Below are 27,762 nucleotides of genomic sequence, written 5' to 3' on the forward strand. Positions count from 1 at the left end.
GTCAAAGGGGCTGTGATTCCATACTTTCCTGGAAGCAAGCAGTGGTCTGATTTCCACCACCCTCCCCTCCGCTCCACCAGGAGAGCATCAGTGGGGCAAGCATTGAACTGATCCTCCACCCCCACGTGGCAGCAATGAAACGTCACAAGGCTGTACAAGGTAGAGCTAGTTAAAACTAGGCTTCACCTTTCCCACCCCTGTCATCAATGCCTACTGGAAAGCTAACCCTCCACCTCACCTGGCATCAATGAGGCAGAAGGGAGTAGTGCAAGGAGGGGTAGCTGACACTCTGATTCTCCCATCCCCTGATGTCAGTGGGGCCCTGTGGGGAGCTGACGCTTCACCCCTACCCACAGTAATGAAATGGTGTCAGTCAGCTTTCTGCTCACCCTCCTTCCCTACCTGGGAGGCAGTGGAGCCAGTGAGCTGGTCATACAACACCACTCAAAGGCAACAAGGTGGTGTGGGTCAGTGCCCCACCTTTGCCAGGAAGGTGACAGTGAGGTGACGAGGGACCTGAACTTTCACCCTACCCATCTTCAAGAAAGCAGTGTGAGTCAGTGTCCCATTTTGGCCAGGATGGTTTGTAAGAGTCTGGCAGGAAGCTGAACAAATATACCCACCTGGCTCTTGCACAATGACTGCTAAAAAGAATATTAAATGGAATCCATAATCTTATAATATAATATGCAAAATATCTAGGGTATAACAAAAAAACACTCATCTTACCAAGAACCAGGAAAATCACAACAGAAATGAGAAAAGACAATGAACAGACACCAATCCCAAGATATATCAGACATAATTATATGACAAGGATTTTAAAGCAGCCATCTTAAAAATGATTCAACAAGCAGTTACATATTTCTTGGAAATAAATGAAAAATAGAAAATTTAACCAAAGAATTAAAAATTCTAAAAAGAAAGCAAATGGAAATTAGAGAACTGAAAAAATGCAATAATCAAAATGAAGAACTTGCTGTATAAGCTCAATAGTTGGGTGGACATAACAGGATAAATTCAAAGAATCTGAAGACAAATCAGTAGAATTTACCCAATGTGAGAAACAGCAGCAACAACAACAACAAAGTAGACTTTAAAAAAGACAGGACTTCCCTGGTGGTGCAGTGGTTGAGAGTCCGCCTGCCAATGCAGGGGACACGGGTTTGTGCCCCGGTCTGGGAGGATTCCACATGCGGCGCAGCGGCTGGGCCCGTGAGCCATGGCCGCTGAGCCTGCGCGTCCGGACCCTCTGCTCCGCAACCGGAGAGGCCACGGCAGTGAGAGGCCCGTGTACCGCAAAAGAAAAAAAAAAAACAAAAAACTGAGGTCAATGTAATTCCTTAATATTTTCTCTTTAACTGGGAATACAGAAATATGTAAATTGTTTAGAATAACCAAACCATACCAGCCACACTGGTGTTAGTGAGAGGCCCACGTACCACAAAAAAAAAAAAAAAAAAAAAAAAAAAAAAAAAAAGACAGCATCTCAAGGACTTGTAGGACAATAGCAAAAGGGTTAACATATATGTCATCAGAAATCCAGAGACAAGAGTGAGAGTAGCACTGAAAAAGCATTTGGAAAAAATAGTGTCTGAAACTTCTCAAATTTGGGAAAAGATATAAATCTACAGATTCAAGAAACTGGATGATTCCCAGAGAAGAAAAATCCAAAGAAATCCATGCCAAAGACACATCATAATTAAATTTCTGAAAACTAAAGATAAAGAAAAAGTCTTGAAAACATCCAGAGAAGCAACACATTACTTATAGGGGAACACCAATTTTAATAACAACATACTGCTTCTCTGAAACCCTGGGGCCAGAAGAAAGTAGAAAACATTTTTCAAGTGTTGAAAGAAAAAAAACTGTCAACCCAGAATTCTTTATCCAGTGAAAATATCCTTCAAGAATGAAGGCAAAATCACAATATTATCAGATGAAGTAAAACTAAGAGAATTTTATGCTAGCAAACATACTCTTAAAAAATGGTTAAAGGAAGTTCCCTAACAGAAACCCTTGGAACTTCAGAAAGGAAAGAACATGAGAATGGGTAAAAATAGGGGTAAATGTAAAAGATTATCCAGTCTTTCATGAGTTTCTTAAATCATATTTGATTGGTGAAACAAGAATTAAAACATCATCCCACATGGTGTTCAAAATATAAGGAGGAAATACAACAATTATATTTAAAAAGTGGGAGGGTAAAGGGACTCAAATGGAAATAAGTTTTCTGTACTTCACTAGAAATGGTTAAACATCAATATTGGTAGTCTGTGATAAGTTATATATATATATTGGAATACCTAAAGCAATCACTAAGAAAATTATACAAAGCTATATGCAAAAAACTCTAGGTAAATAACAGCAGAATCCTAGTAAATATTCAAATATCCCACAGGAAGGTAAGAAAAGAGATATAAGAACAAGAAACATAGGAAACAAACAGAAAGCAAACAATAAAATGGCAGACTTCAGCCCTAAAATATCAGAATTACCTTAAGTGTAAATAGTCTAAATACACTAATTAAAAGACAGAGATTGGCACAGTGGATTAAAAAACAAACAAACAAACATGACCCAACAATATGCTGTTTATAAGAAACTCACTTCAAATACAAGGACAGAGGTAAGTTGGAAGTAAAAGGATGAAAAGACATACCATGCAAACATTAATTTAAATGGTTGCACAGGGGCCAAATTAACATCAGTTGAAGTAGACTTGAGAGCAAATATAATTACTGGAGGCAAAGAGGAATATTACATAATGATAAAAGGATCAATTCACCAGGAAGACATAATGATCCTAAATGTGTACACATCAAAATACATGAAGCAAAAACTGACAAGGCTGAATGGAGAAATAGACAAATCCACAATTATAGTTGGGGACTTTGATACCCACACTCGGTAATTGATAGAACTAGTAGACATAATTTTTTTAAAATTGTATTCACTTTTTTCCAAGAAAAATAGACTGAATAACATGAAAACAAATAACCAGTGTGTTTCTTAGAAATACCGGTAGTGCACTCCTTCCTTCGCAAGCTTGGGTGTGGTCCAGAGCTAAAGTCATACTCTTGTGTCCGCAGCTGCAGCTGCCTTGCCCTTCTGCAGGTGCCCAGGCCACTCCTGTTCTCGGAGACCATGCAGAAGAGAATATTCATGTGCGGGAAACACTGCTCTGCAGCCTGGGCCGTGTACCTAGCTGACCAGGAAAAACACCTGCCATGATCCCCAGATCCCCCAAAGTCCCTGGAGGCTGTAGATGCCTCAGTTTTACCTGCCGGAGACTGTTGCTCTCTGCAAAATCAGGTGGTACCAGAGTTCCAGAAACTTCTGATCTTTGAGAGCCCTTTCTAACACTGGTCTAGAAAGTCACCCGAGGTCTGCAGCATGACCTGCAGTTCCTGAGTGGGGCCATAGGGCTTTGCAGGAAGCCTATTAGGCCTACCTGGTCGACCTATTTGAAGACACCATCCTTCTTATGCAAAGCAGGAATTCTCTCCATAATGTCATCTTCTTGTCTTCTTTCTGGATTAATTACACCTCCTGCCTCATAGCAATAAGCATTTCCCTTCACCAAAGACACAGTTCTTAGCTAGATATTGATCCTTCTCTGGATGCTCACCAGCACCATTCTTAAAATGTGGCTCCCAGGCCTGAAGACAATATACCAGACATAATGCCATGAAGTAGAAATTAAAGTCACTATCTTCTTTATCCAGACCTTTAATTCCATTATTGCAAACTTTTGGGGTGCCCAAATCACATTGTTAATCATATAAAAATTATTGGTAACCAAAAACTAAGATTTTTAAAAGGGTATTATTAAACCATTTCTCTTTTATTCTATACTTGCATTATGTATATGTACATATACTTTTTAATAAAATTTAACATGTGTACATATTTAATCTCAGCATCTACCTTTACATTTATGACAGTAAGTTTCATTCTATTAGTTTTAGTCTTTCTAGGGTTTGGAAATCCTTTTCTCTATCTTCTTTCTTTTTCTTTTCTTTTTCTGTATTTTTATTATTACTATTTTTTATTTTAAAAATATATTTTATCTTTCTCTTTTTAAATACTGATTTTTTTATTCAGAGTATACACTCTCTATGATGGGCATATGTTATTCTTGCCTTCCTGGTGAGGACACCCTGGTTTTTCTGTGGAACCACCACTCTTCCAATGCCAATTCATGTGATTTTGGTGGGTAGACCACCTCCCACATTCTGAGGAAGGCATGTAACCCATGCAGGGCCTAGCAACACCAGCCCTGGAAATAACTGGGAAAAACACTTTCCTCCACAAAGGGTAAAAGGGAGATCCTGACTCGGAGCATGACCAACACGGAGGAAGTGGATCCTGGAGGCAGGAGCAACAAAGTGCTGGAGACATTCTCTGAGTCCTAGATCCAGCCATGTCTGCAGCCAAGAAGTCCTCTTGCATAAGCCAGTTTAAAGTGGATTTGTCACTTGCAGTCAAGAGTTTTGTTTAATAGACCCTCCCTGAAAATTTTGTCACTGCAGCTTTGTCAGTCATTTCTTCATAGGAGGGGCTGGTGGTGACCTGGGGCCCAGGGGATTCATTTCAGAGCTGCATTTCCATAGCAAACGTTTTATTTTTTTCTTTTAAAATATTCTTACCATATCTAGATACTTTTTAAAAAAAAATTATTTATTTGGTTGTGCTGGGTCTTAGTTGCGGTAGGCTGGCTCGTTAGTTGTGGCTCGTGGGCTCCCCACCTGCGGTTCACCTGCTCCTTAGTTGTGGCACGTGTGCTCCTTAGTTGTGGCTGACAGGCTTCGTTAGTTGCAGCTCTTGGGCTCCTTAGTTGCAGCACGTGGGCTCCTTAGTTGCAGCTTGCTGGATCCTTAGTTGTGTCATGCAAACTGTTAGTTGCAGCATGCATGTGGGATCTAGTTCCTTGGCCAGGGATCGAACTCAGCCACCTGCATTGGGAGCTCTTAGTCTTAACCACTGCACCACCAGGGAAATCCCAGCAAACATTGTTTTTATTTGTATTTCATGTGTGTTTTGGGTGGTGTAGTGGGGTGGGATGGATTTGTGTGTATGCTTATGTTAGAAGAAAGTTCCCATAAGCTTCCTTATGTGTCATTGCTGTCACTGTGTTGATTTAAATGGCTGATAAAAATCACTGAGGGAGATCTAGTCAGAGACACACCCTGGTTATTTGCCACTGGGAACCAAGTGCAAATTGATAGTAACTAACAGTATTTGGGTACCATGGTTTAGCTTTCGTTCATCCAGGTCATATTGTTGGTATGAATGTAAAATGTTACAGCTGCTGTGGAAAACAGTTGGCGGTTCCTTAAAAAGTCAAATATAGAATTACCATATTCTTTATAATAGTCCACAGGTGGAAACAACCCAAATGTCCATCAACACACGAGTGGATAAACAAGATGCGGTATATGCATACAACAGAACAGTATGCAGCTTTAAAGAATAATAAAATTCTGATACATGCAAAACATGGATGAACCTTGAAAGCATCATGCTAAGTGAAATAAATCAGACACAGAAGAACAAATATTGTATGACTCCACTTATAGAGGTACCTAGAATAGACAAATTCATAGAGACAGAAGTAGAATAGAGATTACTAGGGGCTGGTAGAAGGGGAGAATGGGGAGTTATTGTTTAATGGGTACAGAGCTTCTGTTTGGGATGATGAAAAAGATCTAGAAGTGGATAGTAGTGACGTTTGTACAACATCAAGAATATATTTAGTGCCACTGAATTATATGTGGTTAAAATGGTAAGTTTTATATTATGTATATTTTGCCACATAAAATGAAAAAATAGTATTTTGCAGAAAAATATCAGTACTTCCTCTTAAATAATTTAGCACGAATATCATTAACTAGAGTTAATAGAGATAATGGTGTCCCTAGAATAGAAATAAATGGGCAGTCTACTAAATTTTTATTTGATCTGTGTAAGTGGAAGAGTTCTAGGTCAAGTAAGTGAACTTGAATAATAATAATAATAAAATAATAATAAAACAGAGTCACATCCCCTCAATCAATGCCCAGACTTGAGAACTTTTACAGATCCCCAAACCCTTAAATTAAGGGAATACTGGGACCCCACTACACTGCCAAAAATTTATACTGTTAATCTTTCTCCCAGCCTTCCCCAAAGGGATCAATAGCTCTTTACCAAGGTGACTGTACATTGGAGCAAAGGAGATAATCAGACATTTTGGGGACTACTGGATACTGGATCTGAACTGACACTAATTCCAGGAGACCCAAAAATGTCACTGTGGTCTGCAAGTTAGAGTGGGGGCTTGTAGAGGTCAAATGATCAATGGAGTTTTTGCTCTGGTCCATCTCACAGTGGTTCCAGTGTAGTTATTTACCCAGTTCCAGAATAGATAATTGGAATAGACATACTCAGCAACTGGCAAATCTCCACAGGGGTTCCTTACTTGTGGAGTGAGGGCTATTATGGTAGGAAAGGCCAAGTGGAAGCCACTAGAACTGCCTCTGTCAAGCAAAATAATAAACCAAAAGTAATGACTCGTTCCTTGAAGATTGCAGCAATTAGTACCACTATCAAGAACCTGAAGGATGCAGGGATTGTGATTTTCACCACATTCCCATTCCACTTGCCTATTTGGCCTGTGAAGAAAACAGATGGATCTTGGGGAATGACAATAAATTATCATAAACATGACCAGGTGGTAACTCCAATTGTAGATGCTGTTCCAGATGTGGTGAAATAGTTTGAGCAAATTAATACATCCCCTAGTTCCTGGTATGCAGTATATTGATCTGGCAAATGCTTTTTCTCCATACCTATTAGTAAAGGTCACTAGAAGCAGTTTGTTTTCAGCTAGCAAGGTCAAGAATACATTTTCATTGTTTTGCCTTGGGTGTATATCAACTCTCTAGCCCTATGTCATAATTTAGACTGCATGGATCATGATTGTCTTTTCCTTCCACAAGACATCACACTGATCCATTACATTGGTGACATTATGCTAAATGGAACTAGTGAGCAAAAAGTAGCAGCTACCCTAGACTTATTGGTCTTATTAGTAAGACACTTGCATGTCAGAGGGTGGAAAATAAACTCTACAAAAATTCAGGGGCTTCCCATCTCAGTAAAATTTCTAGGTGTTCAGTTGAGCTTGTCAAGATATCCCTTCTAAGATGAAGGGTGAGTTGTTGCATCTGGCCCCTCCTATAACCAAAAAAGAGGCACAATGCCTAGTGGGCCTCTTTGGATTATAGAGGCAACATATTTCTCATTTGGGCATGCTACTTTAGTCCACTGATTGAGCAACCCAAAAAGCTTAGTTTTGAGTGGGGCTCAGAACAAGAGAAGGCTCTCTAACAAGTCCAGGTTGCCATGCAAGCTGTTCTTCCACTTGGGCCAGATGATCCAATATATCTAATGGTGTTTTAAGTGTCAGTGGCAAAGAGAGATGCTGTTTGGAGCCATTGACATACTCCAGTAGGCAAATCATAATGCAGACCCGTAGGCTATTGGAGCGAAGTTATGGTATCCTCTGTGGATAACTACTCTTCTTTTGAGAAACAGTTTTTAGCTTGCTACTGGGTCTTAGTAGAGAATGAATGCTTAACCATGGGCTACCAAGTTCATGAGCTGCTCATCATGAACTGGGTATTACCCGACTCATCAAGCCAAAAAACAGCACTCCATCATCAAGTAGAAGTGGTATATATGAGACGGCCTGAGCAGGCCCTAAAGGCAAAAGTAAGTTACATTAAGGAGTTGCCCAAATGCCTGTAGCTCCTACTTCTGCCTTCTCTCTCCCAGTCTGCACCTACGGCCTCACGTGGAGTTCTCTACAATGAGTTGCCTGAGGAAGAAAAAACTTGGGCCTCACAGATGGTTTTGCATGATATACAGGCTCCAAGTGAAGTGGACAGCTGCAACACTAAAGCCCCTTTCTGGGACACCCCTGAAGGACAAGGGTGAAGGATAATTCTCCCTGTGAGCAGAAAGTTGAGCATTTGATTGTTCATTTTGCTTGGAAGGAAAACTGGCCAGATGTGTGATTATATACTGATTCATGGGCTGTGGCCATGGTTTGGCTGGATGGTCTGAGACTTGGAAGGAACATAATTGGAAAATTGGTGACAAAGAGGTCTGGAGAAGAGGTATGTGGATAGAGCTCTCTGAATGGGCAAAAAGCATGAATATATTTGTGTCCCATGTGAATGCTCACCTAAGGGTAACCTCAGTAAATCAAGTGAATAGGACAACCTGTTCTGTGAATACCAGTCAGATTCTTTTCCCAGCCACTCCTGTCATTGCCAATGGGCTCATGAACAAAGTGGCCACTGTGACAGGGATGGAAGTTATGCATCGGCTCAGCAACATGAGAATGTGAGCTCCATAAGGGAGGAACTGTGACTATTTGCTTTACTCTTGTGTCCCTAGGGCCCATACAGTGCTGTCACATAAAAGTGACGAATACTTGAACGAGTAAGTATATGAACAAGAAAAGTTTTTAAAAGTAGTACTAAGGAACGAGACCATGGAGCAGCTCTTGGTAATAGTTTCTTACTAACTTATTTAAAAATAGAGATGATCGGGCTTCCCTGGTGGCGCAGTGGTTGAGAGTTCGCCTGCCGAGGCAGGGGACACGGGTTCGTGCCCCGGTCCGGGAAGATACCACATGCCGCGGAGCGGCTGGGCCCATGAGCCATGGCCTCTGAGCCTGCACGTCCGGAGCCTGTGCTCCGCAACGGGAGAGGCCACAACAGTGAGAGGCCCGCGTACCGCAAAAAAAAAAAAAAAAAAGAAAAAATAGAGATGATCATGGACATTTGTGAAATTCCATGCTTAAAGTGAAGTGATGGGATACCACTAATATTTGCTTTTTTAAATCCCAGAAGTTTTTTTTTTTTGCTTTTCAGACTTTTGTATCAGTCAAAAGGTAACTGAGATTAGGAAACATGGCCAAATTAAAGTTTTACAGGCAAAACACCTAATGTGGTCTTATTACTCTAACTTTCATCAATCACCAACCATTAACAGAAATAGGCAGGCTATAATTGCTTTTAAGATTTTGTAAACATACCTTGGAGATACTGATTGAAATACGTGCTATGAATGGAGATTTCCATATTACAGAGCCCTTTCCCTCCCCTAAGAAGGTGCCCAAGTTTTAGAGCTACATACCCATGTAAGCCAACTCCTTCCTCACATTTGCTGAATTCTCTCTCACCTTTCCTTATCTCCTTTGCAATTTAACTATAATAAGGAACTATTTAGATATCTGGACTATAAGTAATACTGGTAGTTAAGTTTGTACTTCAGATTTTTGTGATGATCATATTTGTTTCCAGTTCTATTTATTTCAAGTCTACTGGCTCCTTTGAAAAATCCTGTTAGATGATAGATGTGGTTTGGAACTTTTTGCAAGCTTAATATATTTGAAAGTTATAGAAACACCAAATATACTAAAATATAATTTAGACATCTGCGGGGGGTCTTCTGATTTGACAGACTTGAAACTTTTATTAAATAAAAAGCCACCATACTTTCATTCAATTTAGCACCTAGATGTTTCCTTAGTCTTTAGTTGTTCCAGGATGCTGTACACAGCACTCTGAGTTAGCCTGCTGCTGTAATGTAAGATGAAGGAATCCCTGACTGCATGTGGTAGACTGTATTTTCCAAAAATGGCTGTGGACAAAGGCTAGTGAAGGTTTTGTGGGATATAAAGTTCCAGTTGTGCTCCATCACTCATTCCCTTCACAATGGATTATGGCTGGATTAAATATTTCTGTAGTTTATTCCTTGTATTTCCTTGATTGGGAACATGAGTTTTTTTAAAACATATACACGTGCTTCTTTAGCTTGCAGAATGTAGGTATATTTTTACTATTTTTTCTAATAAAAATTCATGGTTTCTGCAGAACAGGTTAAAGAAAATAATCGTCCCTAATTCACCCAGAACTTTGGCATACTTCCTTCCCATCTTTTAAATATACAAATATACTGTTTTATTTGTATTTACTATCTTTGTAACCATATGCTTAGGCTGTTTTGTTCCTTTCTGAGTTTTTTAATTCAGAGATTAGGTAGCTAAGCCCAAGTTTGACCTAGTGATCTCTCATCAATCTTCTGAGGCCAGAGGACTATTTTTCTAGGCCAGCCTCATTTCTTATGGATCTTGAACAGATTTCTCCAGTTACTAACAAGCATCTGAAATTTGTTAATCACAACCATTAAATTTACTTTTGGGAACACTAGGTAACATGGTTGACATAAAATCTGCATATTTATAACTAGAATATCTGCAGAGCCACCCAGTGTCTTTCTCCTAATAAACCATTTGCACATTCAGTTATGTCTTTATAGCCCAATTATATACCCCAACTACTACAAGTTAATGCATTAAAAAGAGAAAGTTCCACCTTTACATATTGAATTAAAATTTATTGTAAAAGGTAAAGTTTTATGTATCCTTTTAAAATATGAAAATTCAAAAGTCTTAGAGTTAAGCAATGAGTCTTCCACATTATAAAGCTATTTATAACAGTAATTAAAGTAGTGGTAACATCTAACCCTTAAAAAAATATCACAGAATTCAAATCACAACTTGGATCCTCAATGGTTCAAGTATCTTATCTTATACAATAAGGGTTTGGTCAGTTTTAAGATAAAATTCCTCCAGGTATGCTGCCCTCAAGTCCTCTATTATCACCATCCATCAGCTCACACAATGGGATAGCTGGCTGCTGTGGCAATTCCACAATGGTTGTTCTCGTCTTTGGCCATTTTTACGTAGCCATTCCAGCCCCATTCTGGACCCCAGCTGAAAGAAGAACATGTTTTCCATTTTATAAAAAGCATCAAGTACACATTATCTTCATTAATAATAATAACAACTAATAATTAAAATAGCGCGTAGCATGTATCAGGTACTATTCTAAGTTTTGTTACATATATTTATAAGTATATTAACTCCCGTGGGTCCTTATCTTAACTTTTTAAGATAGGAAACTGAGGCAGAACTGGCATTCCAATGTAGCAGTCTGTCTCCTCAGGCTCATCTCAGTTAAAGAACTTTAGCTGTGAAAGTTGATCCTCACAACCCTCAAAGACCTCTGAGAGCTGGGAGTAGAATGCAGTGGCAGGACATCAAATGATATCAGAAAGGATGCACAGAGGCCACTGGACTCTTGGACAATCTTTCAGACTTAAAGAATGAGCAGAGGCGGATGTTTCTGCCCCCTACTCCTTGTTCAAAAATTAGAGACCGAAAAAGGAAACCAGCTCTCAACTCTACAGGTGCAAAATCCTTTATATGAAACCCCTGGGGCTGGATGTGTTTCTGAATTAAGAAAATTTTCAGAATTTAGAAATGCAATGTTACAAATACATAATAATAACCCCAACAAACTTGCTACAGAATCTTATAATCACATATCAGTATTTCTGTGTTTAAGTAGGAGAAAGACTTCTGGGATTTCAAAATTGAGCTTTTTTGGACCTGAAATCAAATACTGATTCCAAATAAGGATTCCCTTTTCAATTTAAAATATAAATATATCATTTGGAGTTTTATACCTGTTCTTGACAATCCAAAATTTATTGTTATTTGAATCTGTTCCTTCAAAGCCATAGCCAACCACCAAAACACCATGATCCAGGTCTTTGCTGCTGCAGTCTGAATCATAATAAATACCTGGGAGAGTAAAATTCAATGTTGGGGTGAGGAGTTCCAAGTGACACATGACAGTAACCCAAGCTATCAACCAATTAAGAGAAGTATCTCAAAATTCAGTGAAATGTCATAAACAAATTCCAAATAAGACTTAAATATTTGACCAAAAATAGTAACGGCTGATGAAAAGGAAAAAGAAAAAAAATTTAACTCACTAGAAATCAACAAAATTCAACAAAATCTTAGATATATTTTCTACCTAAAAAATATTTCCAATAATAAGACCTAGTTATCAAGGTTAAGGTGATTTAGGCATTCAACTACTAACTACTAATATTAATTAGCATAATTCTCTCTACTCCTTGAATGCCAACTAAGAAAACAGCACAAAACAAAAAAATACTTGAACCACAGGGTTCTTTACAGATCTAACTACAAAGTAAAAAACTTTTGGAAAAAGGGACCAACAATTGAAGAATAGTTACATAAATTAGGTTGTATACAAAGAATTAATTACATAGCCATTTAAAAATATTTATGAAGTTTGTCATCATGAGAAAATGCTTAAAGTATAATGTCAAATGGAAATATCATTGTTATTAAATGCATACACTCAAAATTCTACAGTCCTAGAAAACAGGACTCCATACCAGAGTCAATCATGGTCGTGTTTTCCACTTTTTCCTGCCTGAATTTCTATAATAAAAGACAAACACCTACCTGATTTATAGAACTGGAAGGATGTATGGCCTGCATCAATAGCAACAGAGATGGGCCCCACAGTTGACACTGCCTTCATAAGGGCCTTCTCCCGCTGAGGGATGTCCACAAAGCCAGTGTCATTGACGGCAGAACACTCGGGCTTATAGTTACAGCTATTTGTTTCCTTTTAAAGATAAAGGGGAAAGAGACTTGATCACTACCATCCACCTTATGAGGAACATGAATTACAGGACCAGAAGACTCAGCAGTTTGCAGCTTAATAATTTCTAAGTCAATTTTGTTATAAAGCAGCCCAGCAAAATGCTATTGATTGGTTTGAAACTGAAAAATTAGTAGATATTTCTTCAGTAAGACCACTTAGGTCTACCTGGCCATAAGAAATTTTTCACTATGGAGAATTATGCATTATATGCAGAATGGTGTACATATTCTCCATATTACATAGAAGTAAGACAAGCTATGTTAACCATCTAATCAGAGACCTGTGCAACAGCTGATAATTTATAATGACAGTTCTGACAGTTTACATCTAAAATGTGAATGCTAAATAAGATGTCTGTTATCTCTGAAAGTGTTCAAAAGCAGAGCTGTAATGACAAGATAAGGAGCTCCTTTTACCCTTCCAAGATATGGATAGGATTCCTCTGAGTCCAGGCCTCCGTTGTCCTTAACATACTGGAAGGCATTATCCATTAAGCCACCACTGCAGCCGTCATTGCCTTGAGGCCGAGAGCAGTCCACCAGGTTCTGCTCACTCAGTGAGACAAGTCTGCCAGTTTTCCGGAACATCTGTCCTTCAAGGGCGCCAGTGGCACTAAAAGCCCAACAAGAACCACACTGACCCTGAAAATAAAAAAGCCATCAGTTTACAAGACAAAGACCAACAACAGCCCATATACCTAAACATTCTTAAGAAGATCTGAATCTGAATACTGTCATACCTGATTCTTCACAGGAGTTACATAGCCTTTCTTAGTCCAATCCACAGATTTGGGGACTTCAAGAAAGAGAGGTTCATGGAACACTTTCCCCTTCTTGTGCTTCTGGTTTTGAAAGCCATTCATCACCTGCTTAAATTCTTCATTGGTCTTTAAGGAAAAGTAAATAAAATGTTGAAGAAGTTATTTTGCTAAAGTACTGAGAAGAGGAGGCACAAAAAGTTCAGCAACTCATGCCACACTCACCATGTCACCAAAGGCATTCATTGCCATGGTGAAGCCATGTTTCCCTTGGCTGTATTCCTGATTGTGTAGGTCAATCATTTTCATATTCTTCTCCCACACTGCTCTCCTCCATCCTTCTTCATTCTAGATGCAAACATATAACTGGTCATAAATTTTTACTTCTATTTAAAACCCAACGCATGTTCACCAAATGGATTTGCAGACAGAGAAAAAGAAAAACTATTGTCAGGGATGGCTTTATACTTCTGGGAGCTGTTCTCCAAACTCTGACACAGGAAAATATGCCCATGCTGTGCTCAGAAATACGTGCCATTAAGTTACTGCCTTGATAAAAGCTAAAACAACTACTCCAGAAACTACTCTCTGGCTATAAACTCCAACAGCATGGACCATTGTCTGTGGGGTCCCTCTGGAAATTTTCAGATGTTACCAACCATGCCATACAGTCTCCTGTGTGTTGCCTTCCACTGGTACCAGTGTGCATCTAAATTTTGATCAAGTTTTGGAGCAGCTGAGGCTATTCCCAAGCAAAGGGCAGTCAGGAAGAGAGAAGGATTCATGTTTCAAAAACCTAGGAAAGAAAAAGAATTAGTATTTGATGAGGCCAATGCTTTAAAAAAGCCATCCTACTTTCTCCTGGATGTTATAGCCACTATGGTGGACTAAGAACATTTAAATGATCTTCTCAAATATTTACAGAAAGTCTGTGAAAGAAGGCTAAAGATATGGGTGGAGAAAAACAGGTCAAAGACTTAACACAGTAGAGGTATTTGATTCAGCCATCAAAATAAAAAACAGGCTGACAAGTGCTATAGGAATTGAAACAGACTTCACTATGAGTGCAATGGTAATTTAGTTTTTGATAAGAATTTCTGCCACAACTTATGTGTCGGAATCTTAAGGCAACAACTAGGAAACCGTTGGTCCAGGTTATTTACTGAACGTATGGAGGTGACCCAAGAATTTTATTTATCAGGACGCCAGATCCTAAGTAGGGACAGACATGGATCTCAAAGAGTTAGATGGCTACCTCACACCTTTCTTCTTGGCTAATAAACAGCAGGGGGTGAGATATGCCTTGAGTCTCTGCTACCTAAATTGAAACCTTTCTAAAAAGCCTTCCCAGAAGAAGGTGGGCAGGAGTGTACACAGCGCTCTACCGTCCCTACCCTTGTCCTGTGTAGCCCACACCCCCTCCCTCGCCCTCCAGACCGGGCACGCGATCACGTGGCACGACGGCGCCCAGAGCCCCCAGTTCTCGTGCCCGGTCAGGGCCAGACTCCTGGGGCTCAAAGAACCCGCCTGGTTTGAGCCCGCACCCGCGCTGTAGGCGGGGCCAGGCCAGGGACTTGCTGCCCAGCTCCCAGCCCTCCGCACAAGCCCGTCGCTTCCAGAGGTTGTTTACGGCGGCGCAGGGAGCGACGGGCCCCTTAGCCCGGAGTTCGGGGGTCACACTGCCGCGACCGACCTGGACTTGTGCCTGCCACCTCCCAGAGGCTGACCGGCCTAGGAACCCACCCCGCCCGGGTGGTGTCAGCTCTGCCCTGGGTTTCCCAAATAGCCCTGCCCCCTTCCCCACCTCAAGGCTACCAAAGCTTGAGGGAGCGCCGACCCAGTCTCATCAACGCCCGGCGGGCAGACGCTGTCGTTCCTGGGGGTCGCGCCTGCCCCCTCAACCGAGTCCCTGGATATCCCTTCCTCCAGTCCCTGTCCCTGACCTGCCTCGGCCCCAGACTAGGTCGCTGACCTGTGGCTGCCACAGCTGCGCAGGCGTACTCCACGGACGCACGTAGCTCGCCCCAGGTCTCCGAGGCCGGAGGTTCTGGCCGGGTCGTGCCTGACTCTGCCTTTAAGGCCCTGGTTTGCGGCCCGCCCGCCCCCGCCCCCGCCCCCACCCCCACCCCCACCCCCACCGCCTGCCCGCGCCGCGATTGGCTGAGCTGGCCAGTGGGCAGGGCCTCCGGGCGTGAGTACTCTGCGCTCGTGATGAGACTATGTCCCAACTTGTCCCAGGGAAGGCAGTGCTAGCCTCAGTGGAACCGAAGACAAGAGCTGGGGGCCCCTGGGCAGCGCTGAGGAGGAGTCCGGCGTCTCTGGGGACCTGGATCAACTAATTACCTCGATTGCGCTCGGCCGGTGGTTCACGAAAAGAAGCTACAGGAAGGCAAGCGGGTTTTCAGCGTAACCCTGTGCCTCCTTTAGTCCTGGAGTTTTTGGTGAAAGTCTGCGGGAGGGCTGAGAACTGTCTAGTTTAGGGGTTCCCGCTTATTCCACAGCAAAGGTGGGGCGGGCTGGAGGAATGCGGAGCCCTCAGGCAGAGGCGTTACCTCCAGGGCTGAGAGTGGTACCAGCTGAGTTTGAGAAGAATCGGAGCGGAATGGCAGTTCCTCAAAGCCCGTGACGCGCTGGTCTCTACCCCAATCCCAGGTGGGAAAGGGGACGGGCTGGGTGGGTCTCCAGAGAAGGCATGGCATTTTGTAATGCCCCTTTCCTGTCTTTCCCGGTCAGTGGTTCTTCCCGCCTCTCAAGCTTTCCTCAAAACCAACAGAAGCGAGTTATTTACAGAAAAATTTGTCTTAATTAAAAGAAGAGCGGGTGAGAAAGAGCAGAAACCGCTTTTGCTTCCCCACTCTCTGCATTATGGATCATTAAGTCTTCCTCAATATCCAAAGTGCTTCTCTTCAGATATAAGAAATGTACTTCTAAAAGGAGTAGTTTAATCACATTTAATGTCAGGATTTAGGTTTACATGGTTCGAAGAAATGTTTTAGTGGAGGAAAAAGTAGAGAGCTAAAGATTTAAGGAAGTTAATTCAGAAACTTTTTAAAAAGTGACTTTAAAAAATTATCTAAGAAACACATTCGTTATAGAAAATATATTTTAGAAAGTAAACACCCCCGTCCCATCACCCATAACTCCTTTATAGGCATCTTTCTCTCTCTCTCTGTCTCTCGCTGTCTCTCTCTCTATATATATATATGTAAAACAAAAATGGAGTCATAGTGCATGTCGATTTGTAAATTCTTAGTTAAAATTAGATTGGTAACCTTCATAGAAGCACAGACAAATATTTTTTAAAAATCAATTTATTAAAAATTTCTATTTTGTGTCCTTTCAAGTAGAATCCGTTTCCTCTCAAACACAACTAGGGGCCAGAAGTTCTCAGGTGGTTACAGAAGTACATTGTATTGCATATGGCTGGAGGTTTTTTTTTTCTTTTTTTAGAAGTAGTCATCCAGTCAACACAAGTATCATTCACACATGGAAATAAATGAAGACCACCTACGTGGGAGCAATTTGCTATGAGGAGGAAGACAATTCTTGTCTGGGTGAGGACAAGCTTTATAATGAGAAAACAGAGAAGTTTCCATAAACCCTGATTAGAGGCTGTTATCATGAGGAAGCTGGAAGAGGAATAACTAGAAATGGAATATCCTTTGTGATTGGTTTGGGGAGAATAGTTGGATTTCTCTGGTTTGTCCTGGAAGTAGAAACAAAAATAAGTTGTTAGTCATTCAGGAAGTCCTGACTGTTCTGAGGTGGTTGCTGCAGAATTTTCTTTTGGCGGTTAGCGTTCTATTGTCATATAAAGTCTAGCCATTGTCCATTTGTTTACTCAGTCTATCACAAGAAATCTAAGTTATTCTAACATGTGGGTTTTACAGTTGCCCTTGGGTCACAGCTCTTTAAGATTGCAGAGGATGGAAAAACCTGCTACTTCACGACCATCTGTGACTGGAGGCTGTGTGGCTGGTGCTGCTCCAAAGAGTGGCGTCTCCTTTGTTTCTTGGAATGTTATACAAACACAGTGGAAGGAAAAATGGACTCCTTTTTTAGCAAATATGCTCAAACCCTAAAATTAAATCAAGAAATATCTAAATTCAGGAGATAGCCATTTAAACAAGAGAGTGGATTATTGCTCCAACTCATGAAATCTACTTATACATTATCTGTTAAATAATAGCATTACAGAGATGTTATTAGTAACCATTGTGTTCCTTTTCTTCTACTCCCATTTCTTTGCAAAGTAACTTAGATGAGTGTTAATTATTAAAATGGTCACATTTTAGCCAAGTAACCAAGCCTTAGCTCTGCCTTTGATAAAATGCGTTGGAAGAACTTAACTCTTCCTATTTAAAATGCAGTATCCGCAAAAGTATATTTTTGTGTGCGTTTGTCTAGATTTCTTTTGCTCACTAATGAAATAGGATATAAATTCTTTACCCCATCTCTGTAAGTTTTAAACCATGGGGGAATGAACAAATCTTGTGTGGTGGTATTCAAGACCCTGAGGCCACTTAACACCTCTCCCCAATATAACAACCCCCTCCAATTTGTTTAACTTCAGTGAGCCACGAATTACCCTTAGAAACATTGTCCAGTCCATTTGTAAAGTGGTTTTTTACCATTTATAATTTTATAGAAAAGAGTATGTTTTGATTTGACAGACTTGAAACTTTTATTAAATAAAAAGCCACCATACTTTCATTCAATTTAGCACCTAGATGTTTCCTTAGTCTTTAGTTGTTCCAGGATGCTGTACACAGCACTCTGAGTTAGCCTGCTGCTGTAATGTAAGATGAAGGAATCCCTGACTGCATGTGGTAGACTGTATTTTCCAAAAATGGCTGTGGACAAAGGCTAGTGAAGGTTTTGTGGGATATAAAGTTCCAGTTGTGCTCCATCACTCATTCCCTTCACAATGGATTATGGCTGGATTAAATATTTCTGTAGTTTATTCCTTGTATTTCCTTGATTGGGAACATGAGTTTTTTTAAAACATATACACGTGCTTCTTTAGCTTGCAGAATGTAGGTATATTTTTACTATTTTTTCTAATAAAAATTCATGGTTTCTGCAGAACAGGTTAAAGAAAATAATCGTCCCTAATTCACCCAGAACTTTGGCATACTTCCTTCCCATCTTTTAAATATACAAATATACTGTTTTATTTGTATTTACTATCTTTGTAACCATATGCTTAGGCTGTTTTGTTCCTTTCTGAGTTTTTTAATTCAGAGATTAGGTAGCTAAGCCCAAGTTTGACCTAGTGATCTCTCATCAATCTTCTGAGGCCAGAGGACTATTTTTCTAGGCCAGCCTCATTTCTTATGGATCTTGAACAGATTTCTCCAGTTACTAACAAGCATCTGAAATTTGTTAATCACAACCATTAAATTTACTTTTGGGAACACTAGGTAACATGGTTGACATAAAATCTGCATATTTATAACTAGAATATCTGCAGAGCCACCCAGTGTCTTTCTCCTAATAAACCATTTGCACATTCAGTTATGTCTTTATAGCCCAATTATATACCCCAACTACTACAAGTTAATGCATTAAAAAGAGAAAGTTCCACCTTTACATATTGAATTAAAATTTATTGTAAAAGGTAAAGTTTTATGTATCCTTTTAAAATATGAAAATTCAAAAGTCTTAGAGTTAAGCAATGAGTCTTCCACATTATAAAGCTATTTATAACAGTAATTAAAGTAGTGGTAACATCTAACCCTTAAAAAAATATCACAGAATTCAAATCACAACTTGGATCCTCAATGGTTCAAGTATCTTATCTTATACAATAAGGGTTTGGTCAGTTTTAAGATAAAATTCCTCCAGGTATGCTGCCCTCAAGTCCTCTATTATCACCATCCATCAGCTCACACAATGGGATAGCTGGCTGCTGTGGCAATTCCACAATGGTTGTTCTCGTCTTTGGCCATTTTTACGTAGCCATTCCAGCCCCATTCTGGACCCCAGCTGAAAGAAGAACATGTTTTCCATTTTATAAAAAGCATCAAGTACACATTATCTTCATTAATAATAATAACAACTAATAATTAAAATAGCGCGTAGCATGTATCAGGTACTATTCTAAGTTTTGTTACATATATTTATAAGTATATTAACTCCCGTGGGTCCTTATCTTAACTTTTTAAGATAGGAAACTGAGGCAGAACTGGCATTCCAATGTAGCAGTCTGTCTCCTCAGGCTCATCTCAGTTAAAGAACTTTAGCTGTGAAAGTTGATCCTCACAACCCTCAAAGACCTCTGAGAGCTGGGAGTAGAATGCAGTGGCAGGACATCAAATGATATCAGAAAGGATGCACAGAGGCCACTGGACTCTTGGACAATCTTTCAGACTTAAAGAATGAGCAGAGGCGGATGTTTCTGCCCCCTACTCCTTGTTCAAAAATTAGAGACCGAAAAAGGAAACCAGCTCTCAACTCTACAGGTGCAAAATCCTTTATATGAAACCCCTGGGGCTGGATGTGTTTCTGAATTAAGAAAATTTTCAGAATTTAGAAATGCAATGTTACAAATACATAATAATAACCCCAACAAACTTGCTACAGAATCTTATAATCACATATCAGTATTTCTGTGTTTAAGTAGGAGAAAGACTTCTGGGATTTCAAAATTGAGCTTTTTTGGACCTGAAATCAAATACTGATTCCAAATAAGGATTCCCTTTTCAATTTAAAATATAAATATATCATTTGGAGTTTTATACCTGTTCTTGACAATCCAAAATTTATTGTTATTTGAATCTGTTCCTTCAAAGCCATAGCCAACCACCAAAACACCATGATCCAGGTCTTTGCTGCTGCAGTCTGAATCATAATAAATACCTGGGAGAGTAAAATTCAATGTTGGGGTGAGGAGTTCCAAGTGACACATGACAGTAACCCAAGCTATCAACCAATTAAGAGAAGTATCTCAAAATTCAGTGAAATGTCATAAACAAATTCCAAATAAGACTTAAATATTTGACCAAAAATAGTAACGGCTGATGAAAAGGAAAAAGAAAAAAAATTTAACTCACTAGAAATCAACAAAATTCAACAAAATCTTAGATATATTTTCTACCTAAAAAATATTTCCAATAATAAGACCTAGTTATCAAGGTTAAGGTGATTTAGGCATTCAACTACTAACTACTAATATTAATTAGCATAATTCTCTCTACTCCTTGAATGCCAACTAAGAAAACAGCACAAAACAAAAAAATACTTGAACCACAGGGTTCTTTACAGATCTAACTACAAAGTAAAAAACTTTTGGAAAAAGGGACCAACAATTGAAGAATAGTTACATAAATTAGGTTGTATACAAAGAATTAATTACATAGCCATTTAAAAATATTTATGAAGTTTGTCATCATGAGAAAATGCTTAAAGTATAATGTCAAATGGAAATATCATTGTTATTAAATGCATACACTCAAAATTCTACAGTCCTAGAAAACAGGACTCCATACCAGAGTCAATCATGGTCGTGTTTTCCACTTTTTCCTGCCTGAATTTCTATAATAAAAGACAAACACCTACCTGATTTATAGAACTGGAAGGATGTATGGCCTGCATCAATAGCAACAGAGATGGGCCCCACAGTTGACACTGCCTTCATAAGGGCCTTCTCCCGCTGAGGGATGTCCACAAAGCCAGTGTCATTGACGGCAGAACACTCGGGCTTATAGTTACAGCTATTTGTTTCCTTTTAAAGATAAAGGGGAAAGAGACTTGATCACTACCATCCACCTTATGAGGAACATGAATTACAGGACCAGAAGACTCAGCAGTTTGCAGCTTAATAATTTCTAAGTCAATTTTGTTATAAAGCAGCCCAGCAAAATGCTATTGATTGGTTTGAAACTGAAAAATTAGTAGATATTTCTTCAGTAAGACCACTTAGGTCTACCTGGCCATAAGAAATTTTTCACTATGGAGAATTATGCATTATATGCAGAATGGTGTACATATTCTCCATATTACATAGAAGTAAGACAAGCTATGTTAACCATCTAATCAGAGACCTGTGCAACAGCTGATAATTTATAATGACAGTTCTGACAGTTTACATCTAAAATGTGAATGCTAAATAAGATGTCTGTTATCTCTGAAAGTGTTCAAAAGCAGAGCTGTAATGACAAGATAAGGAGCTCCTTTTACCCTTCCAAGATATGGATAGGATTCCTCTGAGTCCAGGCCTCCGTTGTCCTTAACATACTGGAAGGCATTATCCATTAAGCCACCACTGCAGCCGTCATTGCCTTGAGGCCGAGAGCAGTCCACCAGGTTCTGCTCACTCAGTGAGACAAGTCTGCCAGTTTTCCGGAACATCTGTCCTTCAAGGGCGCCAGTGGCACTAAAAGCCCAACAAGAACCACACTGACCCTGAAAATAAAAAAGCCATCAGTTTACAAGACAAAGACCAACAACAGCCCATATACCTAAACATTCTTAAGAAGATCTGAATCTGAATACTGTCATACCTGATTCTTCACAGGAGTTACATAGCCTTTCTTAGTCCAATCCACAGATTTGGGGACTTCAAGAAAGAGAGGTTCATGGAACACTTTCCCCTTCTTGTGCTTCTGGTTTTGAAAGCCATTCATCACCTGCTTAAATTCTTCATTGGTCTTTAAGGAAAAGTAAATAAAATGTTGAAGAAGTTATTTTGCTAAAGTACTGAGAAGAGGAGGCACAAAAAGTTCAGCAACTCATGCCACACTCACCATGTCACCAAAGGCATTCATTGCCATGGTGAAGCCATGTTTCCCTTGGCTGTATTCCTGATTGTGTAGGTCAATCATTTTCATATTCTTCTCCCACACTGCTCTCCTCCATCCTTCTTCATTCTAGATGCAAACATATAACTGGTCATAAATTTTTACTTCTATTTAAAACCCAACGCATGTTCACCAAATGGATTTGCAGAGAGAGAAAAAGAAAAACTATTGTCAGGGATGGCTTTATACTTCTGGGAGCTGTTCTCCAAACTCTGACACAGGAAAATATGCCCATGCTGTGCTCAGAAATACGTGCCATTAAGTTACTGCCTTGATAAAAGCTAAAACAACTACTCCAGAAACTACTCTCTGGCTATAAACTCCAACAGCATGGACCATTGTCTGTGGGGTCCCTCTGGAAATTTTCAGATGTTACCAACCATGCCATACAGTCTCCTGTGTGTTGCCTTCCACTGGTACCAGTGTGCATCTAAATTTTGATCAAGTTTTGGAGCAGCTGAGGCTATTCCCAAGCAAAGGGCAGTCAGGAAGAGAGAAGGATTCATGTTTCAAAAACCTAGGAAAGAAAAAGAATTAGTATTTGATGAGGCCAATGCTTTAAAAAAGCCATCCTACTTTCTCCTGGATGTTATAGCCACTATGGTGGACTAAGAACATTTAAATGATCTTCTCAAATATTTACAGAAAGTCTGTGAAAGAAGGCTAAAGATATGGGTGGAGAAAAACAGGTCAAAGACTTAACACAGTAGAGGTATTTGATTCAGCCATCAAAATAAAAAACAGGCTGACAAGTGCTATAGGAATTGAAACAGACTTCACTATGAGTGCAATGGTAATTTAGTTTTTGATAAGAATTTCTGCCACAACTTATGTGTCAGAATCTTAAGGCAACAACTAGGAAACCGTTGGTCCAGGTTATTTACTGAACGTATGGAGGTGACCCAAGAATTTTATTTATCAGGACGCCAGATCCTAAGTAGGGACAGACATGGATCTCAAAGAGTTAGATGGCTACCTCACACCTTTCTTCTTGGCTAATAAACAGCAGGGGGTGAGATATGCCTTGAGTCTCTGCTACCTAAATTGAAACCTTTCTAAAAAGCCTTCCCAGAAGAAGGTGGGCAGGAGTGTACACAGCGCTCTACCGTCCCTACCCTTGTCCTGTGTAGCCCACACCCCCTCCCTCGCCCTCCAGACCGGGCACGCGATCACGTGGCACGACGGCGCCCAGAGCCCCCAGTTCTCGTGCCCGGTCAGGGCCAGACTCCTGGGGCTCAAAGAACCCGCCTGGTTTGAGCCCGCACCCGCGCTGTAGGCGGGGCCAGGCCAGGGACTTGCTGCCCAGCTCCCAGCCCTCCGCACAAGCCCGTCGCTTCCAGAGGTTGTTTACGGCGGCGCAGGGAGCGACGGGCCCCTTAGCCCGGAGTTCGGGGGTCACACTGCCGCGACCGACCTGGACTTGTGCCTGCCACCTCCCAGAGGCTGACCGGCCTAGGAACCCACCCCCGCCCGGGTGGTGTCAGCTCTGCCCTGGGTTTCCCAAATAGCCCTGCCCCCTTCCCCACCTCAAGGCTACCAAAGCTTGAGGGAGCGCCGACCCAGTCTCATCAACGCCCGGCGGGCAGACGCTGTCGTTCCTGGGGGTCGCGCCTGCCCCCTCAACCGAGTCCCTGGATATCCCTTCCTCCAGTCCCTGTCCCTGACCTGCCTCGGCCCCAGACTAGGTCGCTGACCTGTGGCTGCCACAGCTGCGCAGGCGTACTCCACGGACGCACGTAGCTCGCCCCAGGTCTCCGAGGCCGGAGGTTCTGGCCGGGTCGTGCCTGACTCTGCCTTTAAGGCCCTGGTTTGCGGCCCGCCCGCCCCCGCCCCCGCCCCCACCCCCACCCCCACCCCCACCGCCTGCCCGCGCCGCGATTGGCTGAGCTGGCCAGTGGGCAGGGCCTCCGGGCGTGAGTACTCTGCGCTCGTGATGAGACTATGTCCCAACTTGTCCCAGGGAAGGCAGTGCTAGCCTCAGTGGAACCGAAGACAAGAGCTGGGGGCCCCTGGGCAGCGCTGAGGAGGAGTCCGGCGTCTCTGGGGACCTGGATCAACTAATTACCTCGATTGCGCTCGGCCGGTGGTTCACGAAAAGAAGCTACAGGAAGGCAAGCGGGTTTTCAGCGTAACCCTGTGCCTCCTTTAGTCCTGGAGTTTTTGGTGAAAGTCTGCGGGAGGGCTGAGAACTGTCTAGTTTAGGGGTTCCCGCTTATTCCACAGCAAAGGTGGGGCGGGCTGGAGGAATGCGGAGCCCTCAGGCAGAGGCGTTACCTCCAGGGCTGAGAGTGGTACCAGCTGAGTTTGAGAAGAATCGGAGCGGAATGGCAGTTCCTCAAAGCCCGTGACGCGCTGGTCTCTACCCCAATCCCAGGAGGGAAAGGGGACGGGCTGGGTGGGTCTCCAGAGAAGGCATGGCATTTTGTAATGCCCCTTTCCTGTCTTTCCCGGTCAGTGGTTCTTCCCGCCTCTCAAGCTTTCCTCAAAACCAACAGAAGCGAGTTATTTACAGAAAAATTTGTCTTAATTAAAAGAAGAGCGGGTGAGAAAGAGCAGAAACCGCTTTTGCTTCCCCACTCTCTGCATTATGGATCATTAAGTCTTCCTCAATATCCAAAGTGCTTCTCTTCAGATATAAGAAATGTACTTCTAAAAGGAGTAGTTTAATCACATTTAATGTCAGGATTTAGGTTTACATGGTTCGAAGAAATGTTTTAGTGGAGGAAAAAGTAGAGAGCTAAAGATTTAAGGAAGTTAATTCAGAAACTTTTTAAAAAGTGACTTTAAAAAATTATCTAAGAAACACATTCGTTATAGAAAATATATTTTAGAAAGTAAACACCCCCGTCCCATCACCCATAACTCCTTTATAGGCATCTTTCTCTCTCTCTCTGTCTCTCGCTGTCTCTCTCTCTATATATATATATGTAAAACAAAAATGGAGTCATAGTGCATGTCGATTTGTAAATTCTTAGTTAAAATTAGATTGGTAACCTTCATAGAAGCACAGACAAATATTTTTTAAAAATCAATTTATTAAAAATTTCTATTTTGTGTCCTTTCAAGTAGAATCCGTTTCCTCTCAAACACAACTAGGGGCCAGAAGTTCTCAGGTGGTTACAGAAGTACATTGTATTGCATATGGCTGGAGGTTTTTTTTTTCTTTTTTTAGAAGTAGTCATCCAGTCAACACAAGTATCATTCACACATGGAAATAAATGAAGACCACCTACGTGGGAGCAATTTGCTATGAGGAGGAAGACAATTCTTGTCTGGGTGAGGACAAGCTTTATAATGAGAAAACAGAGAAGTTTCCATAAACCCTGATTAGAGGCTGTTATCATGAGGAAGCTGGAAGAGGAATAACTAGAAATGGAATATCCTTTGTGATTGGTTTGGGGAGAATAGTTGGATTTCTCTGGTTTGTCCTGGAAGTAGAAACAAAAATAAGTTGTTAGTCATTCAGGAAGTCCTGACTGTTCTGAGGTGGTTGCTGCAGAATTTTCTTTTGGCGGTTAGCGTTCTATTGTCATATAAAGTCTAGCCATTGTCCATTTGTTTACTCAGTCTATCACAAGAAATCTAAGTTATTCTAACATGTGGGTTTTACAGTTGCCCTTGGGTCACAGCTCTTTAAGATTGCAGAGGATGGAAAAACCTGCTACTTCACGACCATCTGTGACTGGAGGCTGTGTGGCTGGTGCTGCTCCAAAGAGTGGCGTCTCCTTTGTTTCTTGGAATGTTATACAAACACAGTGGAAGGAAAAATGGACTCCTTTTTTAGCAAATATGCTCAAACCCTAAAATTAAATCAAGAAATATCTAAATTCAGGAGATAGCCATTTAAACAAGAGAGTGGATTATTGCTCCAACTCATGAAATCTACTTATACATTATCTGTTAAATAATAGCATTACAGAGATGTTATTAGTAACCATTGTGTTCCTTTTCTTCTACTCCCATTTCTTTGCAAAGTAACTTAGATGAGTGTTAATTATTAAAATGGTCACATTTTAGCCAAGTAACCAAGCCTTAGCTCTGCCTTTGATAAAATGCGTTGGTAGAACTTAACTCTTCCTATTTAAAATGCAGTATCCGTAAAAGTATATTTTTGTGTGCATTTGTCTAGATTTCTTTTGCTCACTAATGAAATAGGATATAAATTCTTTACCCCATATCTGTAAGTTTTAAACCATGGCGGAATGAACAAATCCTGTGTGGTGCTCTTCAAGACCCTGAGGCCACTTAACACCTCTCCCCAATATAACAACCCCCTCCAATTTGTTTAACTTCAGCGAGCCACGAATTACTCTTAGAAACATTGTCCAGTCCATTTGCAAAGTGGTTTATTACCATTTATAATTTTATAGAAAAGAGTATGTTTATGATTAGATGTTCATATGAAACCACTTAAGAAATAATTTATTTTTCTAAGCTACTGTAACCTTGCTTTTCCTATAGGGTTAAACAGTCAGCCAATTTGTTAAGTTAGTAAATCAATCTACAAGAATTAATTAAACTCTTACTTTGTGCTCATTGACCGCTCCTTGTGAGTTTTTGCATCTACTTAGACACATTCTACATGTAACTTTCCTGGCAACTTTTCTGAAGCTCAGCCTTTCCATTTTAAAATCTGAAATTAACTACGGTAATCTTGATTTTACAGCATATGAGCACAGCCATGATCAATATATTTAAATGAGATTATGGCAAAGCATATTGGTGCAGTAGGTAACATAGGAACTGAACTTGAGGGATTTTTTTCCCCACCCCTAAGACTATAAGAGGATCTCTTCCTAAAATCTGAAAAAGTCTTTTCATGAAACAAGGCATATTAGTTTCTTATGGCTGCTGTAACAAATTCTCACAAACTTGGTGGCTTAAAACAACAAGAATTTATTCTCTCACAGTTATGGAGATCAGAAGTCCAAAATCAGCATCGCTTGGGCCGAAAACCAGGGGTTGCTAGGGCTGTACTCCCTCCAGAGGCTCTAGGAGAGAATCTGTTCCTCTCCTCTTCCAGCTTCTGGGGCCTCCAGGCACTCGATTTGTGGCTGCATCACTCTCATCTCTGCCTCTCTGGTCACATTGCCTTCTCCTCTTCAGTCAGTGTCAAATTTCCCCGCACCTCACTCTTACAAGAACACTTGGGTATTTAGGCCTACCCAGATAATGCAGGGTAATCTCTCCATTTCACAATTCTTAATCATATTTACAAATTCTTTACAATATAGGGTAACATTTATAGGTTCTAAGAATTAAGACCTGATATGTTTGGACACCATTATTTAGCCTACTGCACATGGTATAAGTAAGAGCCAGCTTCTTGACTGTGTTTCAAACTTGTGTTTAACATATCTTAGGCTGGCTTCACTAGTACAGCTAGGCCCTCTATATGACCTTCCCCCTCTGGAACTTCTTTGCTCATGTGCCTGATTACAGACAACAGCTCCTGCCCTGACTCTCCTGCTAGTGCAATGTTTTTTTTTGTTTGTTTGTTTTTTTTTTTTTGTTTTTTTTTTGTTTTTTTTTGTGGTATGCGGGCCTCCCTCTGCTGTGGCCTCTCCCGCCGCGGAGCACAGGCTCCGGACGC

At 40.8% G+C, this 27,762-nt stretch overlaps 2 protein-coding genes and 2 long non-coding RNA genes across 7 annotated transcripts in view; 2 read left to right on the forward strand and 2 right to left on the reverse strand.

Moving 5' to 3' along the window:
* Positions 1–27,762, forward strand: part of LOC129392424 (uncharacterized) — a 56,004-nt gene that overhangs the window by 13,374 nt on the left and 14,868 nt on the right. The window lies entirely within an intron of this gene.
* On the reverse strand, positions 10,436–15,445 carry LOC112067373 (procathepsin L). 2 transcript variants are annotated; one of them, XM_024132925.3, is made up of 8 exons: positions 15,341–15,445; positions 14,028–14,164; positions 13,594–13,716; positions 13,351–13,497; positions 13,028–13,252; positions 12,407–12,572; positions 11,590–11,707; positions 10,436–10,834 (listed from the first exon to the last, which is right to left on the reverse strand). In XM_024132925.3, the coding sequence occupies exons 2-8, from the start codon at positions 14,151–14,153 to the stop codon at positions 10,735–10,737; spliced, it is 1,005 nt and encodes a 334-aa protein (XP_023988693.1). In that variant the 5' UTR covers positions 14,154–14,164; positions 15,341–15,445; the 3' UTR covers positions 10,436–10,734. The 2 variants fall into 2 exon arrangements, with proteins under 2 accessions (XP_023988693.1, XP_028349931.1); XM_028494130.2 differs by lacking the exon at positions 14,028–14,164 and having other exon boundaries at positions 15,341–15,424.
* On the forward strand, positions 15,928–17,969 carry LOC114486898 (uncharacterized). Its single transcript, XR_003681303.2, has 3 exons — positions 15,928–16,020; positions 16,819–16,922; positions 17,259–17,969. It is a non-coding gene; the product is annotated as an uncharacterized lncRNA (long non-coding RNA).
* Positions 18,987–24,438, reverse strand: LOC102974923 (procathepsin L). Of its 3 annotated transcripts, none has more exons than XM_007120863.4 (8): positions 24,235–24,438; positions 22,550–22,686; positions 22,116–22,238; positions 21,873–22,019; positions 21,550–21,774; positions 20,929–21,094; positions 20,112–20,229; positions 18,987–19,356 (listed from the first exon to the last, which is right to left on the reverse strand). In XM_007120863.4, exons 2-8 carry the CDS (start codon positions 22,673–22,675, stop codon positions 19,257–19,259), a joined length of 1,005 nt encoding a protein of 334 aa, XP_007120925.1. In that variant the 5' UTR covers positions 22,676–22,686; positions 24,235–24,438; the 3' UTR covers positions 18,987–19,256. The 3 variants fall into 3 exon arrangements, with proteins under 3 accessions (XP_007120925.1, XP_007120924.1, XP_054943250.1); XM_007120862.4 differs by lacking the exon at positions 24,235–24,438 and adding an exon at positions 23,864–23,968 and having other exon boundaries at positions 18,988–19,356; XM_055087275.1 differs by lacking the exons at positions 22,550–22,686; positions 24,235–24,438 and adding an exon at positions 23,864–23,947 and having other exon boundaries at positions 18,988–19,356.

Source organism: Physeter macrocephalus, chromosome 9 (assembly GCF_002837175.3).
Source record: "Physeter macrocephalus isolate SW-GA chromosome 9, ASM283717v5, whole genome shotgun sequence".
In the NCBI taxonomy this organism is placed as follows: Eukaryota; Metazoa; Chordata; class Mammalia; order Artiodactyla; family Physeteridae; genus Physeter; species Physeter macrocephalus.